The sequence below is a fragment of the Fragaria vesca genome, linkage group LG3, assembly GCF_000184155.1.
Source record: "Fragaria vesca subsp. vesca linkage group LG3, FraVesHawaii_1.0, whole genome shotgun sequence".
Classification (NCBI taxonomy): Eukaryota; Viridiplantae; Streptophyta; class Magnoliopsida; order Rosales; family Rosaceae; genus Fragaria; species Fragaria vesca.
Window position 1 is genome coordinate 20,665,127 of NC_020493.1, and position 5,164 is coordinate 20,670,290.

At 36.4% G+C, this 5,164-nt stretch overlaps 2 protein-coding genes across 2 annotated transcripts in view; both read left to right on the forward strand.

Moving 5' to 3' along the window:
* The window catches only part of LOC101297623 (uncharacterized membrane protein At1g06890-like), a 2,946-nt gene extending 1,916 nt beyond the window's left edge, over positions 1 to 1,030 (forward strand). Inside the window, exons 6-7 of the mRNA XM_004294686.1 lie at positions 99 to 371; positions 562 to 1,030. Coding sequence (XP_004294734.1) covers positions 99 to 371; positions 562 to 681 — 393 coding nt within the window. The 3' untranslated portion in view covers positions 682 to 1,030. The remainder of the gene's footprint in view (positions 1 to 98; positions 372 to 561) is intronic.
* Positions 1,031 to 1,796: 766 nt separating this feature from the next.
* LOC101297916 (40S ribosomal protein S26-3-like) lies at positions 1,797 to 3,844 on the forward strand. The gene is made up of 5 exons (XM_004294687.1): positions 1,797 to 1,855; positions 1,952 to 2,044; positions 2,172 to 2,256; positions 2,375 to 2,505; positions 3,359 to 3,844. The coding sequence occupies exons 1-5, from the start codon at positions 1,853 to 1,855 to the stop codon at positions 3,440 to 3,442; spliced, it is 396 nt and encodes a 131-aa protein (XP_004294735.1). The 5' UTR covers positions 1,797 to 1,852; the 3' UTR covers positions 3,443 to 3,844.
* Positions 3,845 to 5,164: the final 1,320 nt, after the last annotated feature.

The following is a 5,164-nucleotide window of genomic DNA, read 5'->3' on the forward strand; positions in this document are numbered from 1 at the left end:
CCCCCCCCCCCCCCCGCCCCCCCCCTCCCTCTTCTTCCCCACTTTATTCTGTGATATCCTGTATTTTTGATACTAATCATTATACTTGTATGCTGCAGTTCTTCATTGTTCTATCCTGCCTCGTATCTGTCTCTGTCAACTTCAGTACGTTTTTGGTTATTGGAAAGACGTCTGCGGTAACCTATCAGGTCCTTGGACATTTGAAAACATGCCTTGTTTTGACATTTGGTTACACTCTACTTCAAGACCCATTTGACTGGCGCAATATTTTAGGAATATTGATTGCTGTACTTGGAATGGTACTATATTCTTATTGTTGCACTCGTGAGAGCCAGCGGAAGGCTAGTGAAGCATCTCAACAGTTGCCTCAGGTATCTCCATTTTACTTATACCTTATTTAGGTGTTTATTATACATAGTGCCAGTATTACATAATCTCTGTCTTTATGGTCAGTCTTGTTTTACTTCCATTTATGTCTTTTATCCTGTACAACTTTTGGATATACCATTTGGAAGTGCTTTGCTGATTCGGTAATTCCTTTTATTCGCTAAATGAATTCAGACGAAGGAAAGTGAAGTGGATCCTTTATTAGCAATGGAAAGTGGAACTGGAATGCTAGGGGAGGATGGTGCCGTTCAGAAAGGTACTTTGTGGAATTCAAACAAGGACCTGCATGCTTAAAGCCTTTGCAATGGTTTAATTCATGCAAAATAGTTTTATCCAAAGTAGTGGAAAAAAACTGTTCCAGCAATGAAGATGTTGTTGGCAAGGGTTCTCTATCCAGGGCATTGGTTGGGGATTATAATTTCATATTGTAGAAGTAACACTTCAGAGTTCAGGAGTTGAAGAAAAGCAGCTTATATAGCAGTTTTGGTTTAATATTGTATGAATCAGGTTTAGCAATCGGGATTCATACCGGAATTTGGTATGTCAAATTGTATTTGTACCCAAATACTAGAAAATATTCAGTTGGTTTCTACCAATCAGTTTCATTTAGAAACACAATGAATGAGCCATAATGTTCAATTTTTATGCCCTTGCAGTTGTGCTTTCTTTTGAAAGGTTTAATCTGCATACTGCAGGAACACCAGTATAATATGCTGCCTTTGCTTAATTGCTTAGATTCCACTGAAGCTTATCAGGATGATAGGAAAATGGATTGTTTTAGTAGCAATGAAAGCTAGTGATCATTGAGCAACAAGCCAAATGCATTTTGTATTTGAAAACAAACAAAATAATAAAAAGTAAAAGTAAAAACTAGACCATGTATGCTAGAGTTTTACGGGGTGTAGATCAACTAGATGAAGTTATGGCTTCAGACTCAAGTTTAACGAGAGTTGCTTGGATTTGTTTGGATGTCTTATAACCACTACATGGCGGTCTCAAATTGTATTCAATCCAATGGTTAGAAGTCATCCAAACAAATCAAAACAACATAAATCCAAGTAGAGAAGTTAAATTCCTCATAACACAAATATACTTAAACCAACGTGAATGGACGGTTGGATTGTAATTATCACATCATTTTATTATTTAAAAGTCAACTATAAATGCAATGGTTTGGATCACTTACATCTTGGTGCATAAAAAAAATTTCGATATTTAACTCAATAAAGTCAATATCAAGTCTTAATTTTATCTATAATTAACAAAAAGGAAAAAGAAGAGAAACTGGGCCTGTATTATTTCTTCCTTCCCCAACCCAAAAGAAAATAACGGATTTTAGCGGGCCAACCCGGATGGATCACAAGACCCGGAAAAGAAAAACCCTAGCATATAAGAACCCGAATAAAAACCCAGAAAGGCCGCCGAAGCATTCAGAAGCTCAGAGACGCCTTAGGGTTCACTCACCATGGTAAAACCCCTCTCTCCCCTCTTAATCTCCGACCCGATTCGCCTCCCTAAACCCTAATCACACTCAACTGAATCCTCACCGGTCTTTGTTTTGCAGACTTTCAAGAGAAGAAATGGCGGGCGCAACAAGCACGGCCGCGGCCACACCAAGTTCATTCGCTGCTCCAACTGCGGCAAATGCTGCCCTAAGGTACCCTAAAGTTTCACCCTTTTCTCAATTAAACGAAAAAGCTTGAAAATTTAGGTCAGATTTGGTTGTTTTGAATTGGATTTGGGGCTAATTTTGGTATTTTGGTGTTGGGGGTTGTGTGGATTAGGACAAAGCTATCAAGAGGTTTTTGGTGAGGAACATTGTGGAGCAAGCTGCTGTTAGGGATGTCCAGGAGGCTTGTGTTTATGAAGGTAATTTTGTTTTTTTTTTTTTTTTACTTGTTTTGGTGTTGTATTTTTTGTTTGGTGAAATTGTAAATTTTTGTGGCTGATATGATGGTGATGTTGGATTGGAATGTGGTTGTTGCAGCTTACACTCTTCCGAAGCTGTATGCTAAGATGCAGTACTGTGTTTCCTGTGCTATCCACTCTCATGTTGTGAGGGTTCGATCCAGGGAGAAGAGGAGGAGCCGTGAGCCCCCTCAGCGTTTCAGGCGCCGGGTATGTTTGGAGTTTTGTTTGCTATTTATGTGTCTGCTTTTGTATCTATAAGCAATATAGTTTAAGGTGGAGAGTGGGAACTTTTTTGGTCTGTGGAAGTTAGGCTTTATACATTGTGCTTGTATGAGAAACAAATCTGGTACCTAAAGAGGTTCATATACAAAATTTTAGACTGTTTCATGTGCAGTTGTATGTCTGGCTGCTGTCTGTACTAGCACATATCATATTTGATAGAAGTAGCAGGAGACTGGGTGTTGTCTAGGAACACTGGTTATCATATTCTTTAGTTTGCCATATGCTCGTGGTTCTGATCATTATGGTGAATTAGTGATGAAGTTTGGGGTGGAGGTTTCTTATTTTGCATGATGTGCTTGGATTTTTTTTCTTTTTTATCTTTGTAATTTATTCTTCAATTGAACTTTAGAGCTTGGAATTGCTTGAAAAATGGTTTTTGATTGAATCAGTAACTGAATACAATTCTAGAATTTGGTATCAGGGGTTTCCTTTGTCTATATGCGGATATATTTGATATCTTTGAAACGTATTATGCATATATATAAATCAGTGTCCTTACAACATCTTTCCATCTTCCCGATATGAACTTCCTTTCCCATTGTTAGATGGCTTCTTTATGGAAAAGCAGCATTTGATATAAATTGCTCTGTTTTAGACTGTTGTTAGATAAAACCATTCATTGTTGACCTTATATGACATGATGTGAAACGGAATGCGTAGGAAAATTTCTCATCTGAATAAGAATCATTATTTATTGTTTTGAATTGTAAAAATTCTGTTATTTTTCCTTATCCTCTTTCGTGTTTATCCTAAAACTTTCCATTTCATTTTGTGTCAGGAGGATCAGCCCAGGCCAAATGCACCTGGTGGACCTGGTCAGGCTCCACGCCCTGCTGCTGGAGTAGCAACCGCCCGTCCATGAAAAGCCACTGCTTCTGTGTTACTATTGCTGAGGATGATTAGAGACTTTGGAGGCTATTTACTTTGACTGTTGCCTTCCATAATCACCTTATTTATTTAAAATGTGTCTTGATATTGGATTATAACTTCTATGATACTGTCATTTTATTTTAGTGGATCTGTGTCATGGAGCCATGTTTTTGATAATTGGAAAGGTAGCAGGTGATTTAGAAAGACTGAGGTTTCCTGTATACATTATGAAATGAAGTTCTCTCTAGTCGTTTTTTGTTCATTGATTGTGCCAATGAGCACCTTTGATCTGGATGCTTAAGGCCTAGTTTGGCACAGTTTTGCTTTTAAAAAAAATCAACTTCTATTCGAACTTTTAGATTTTATAGTGTTGGGTAAATAAAAAAAAAAAACAGTTTTATTTATTTATTAAATTACAGGTCACCGGCAGCAGTTTTTAAAAACAACTTAAAGGTTACTTTTGAAAGCAACTTTCATTAAAAACACTATAAATTAATAAATTATATCTTGGTATCACTTTTAAAACTAATATTTATCAAACACAAAACTATTTTAATTTATAGCTGATTATTTTTATAGTATCAACGTAACAGTTTTTTTTTATAGTCACAGCAATACCAAATTAGCTCTAAATGTCTTGATTAGGTGTTTCTCTTAATTTCGTAACTTGCAGTTCCAAACATTCATGATTATAAATGCTTTGGTTTATGAATCTCCTTCTAGAAACAAAATTGAATCTACATGGACGCCGCCTTACGTTTTGCTTCTCCATTCACGCTTTTATTTTGTTCAACATGCATTCAGTTATAACATTTTCGAAAAACTTAGGCAAGCTTGAAATGAGCTCTTTGCTTGTCCTGCAAGTCATGGTAAAGCAGCCAGGCCAAACAAAGACGTTGCGTTTGGATTCTTCTAGCTGGAAGATAGTAAAATACATATAGACAAACAAATCCACAACCGGGCAATTGATTCAAGAGATATAAAGATAGATACAAACTCAGATATGGGATAGTCTCGGTGGCGTTGGAATTGGATGCCAGGTTTTGTTTGGCAAACATGTGTTGCGTCTCAAAGCTGCAATATGGTGATCACGCTTTCAGAAAGTCTGGAGTCCATGATGCCTGATCCACTGAATATTCAATGAAACCATTACGAAATTAATAGCCATGACTTTTTTATGCTATGATAGGATACATTTTATGCTCTGTACTATAGACGTTGGATTAGTACAGTGTACGAAGATTGTAGAAATCGACGTATTAGAACATATTTGAAATCTACAACATTATGGAGATTGAAACAATAAATTGAAAGGAAAAAAGTAAATCAATATTCTCATGATCATCAACTTAATAAATAGATCTTCACGTTACGTACTGCATTTACATCGGATTCGTAATTGAGATCTAACGTGTCTAAAATAAAAATAAAATAAAATGTGACTATCATCAATACAGCCTCCTTCCATTGAGGGATCCCTATTTTTGGCCACTTTCTAGGGATAGGGCATTACACCACTTCCCAATTGAATTTTTACATCTCCACCGTTCATATCTTAAGTCTATATGAGTAGATCACCTCTACAAAATTTCATATGATTTGGTGATCGTTAAGACTTTCAAAAGTTTGATTTAGTTTTAATGATTTTGAACGGTCCAGCTTATGTCAAACTAAAACCGTTGAAGGTCATTAAAAACTAAATTGAACTTTTGAA

Excerpts from the sequence above, each read along its gene's own strand:
- LOC101297916 (XM_004294687.1), top strand. Across the intron at positions 2,045-2,171 it reads GCGGCAAATGCTGCCCTAAG|GACAAAGCTATCAAGAGGTT; the intron begins GTACCCTAAAGT and ends TGTGTGGATTAG. Across the intron at positions 2,257-2,374 it reads GGAGGCTTGTGTTTATGAAG|CTTACACTCTTCCGAAGCTG; the intron begins GTAATTTTGTTT and ends TGGTTGTTGCAG.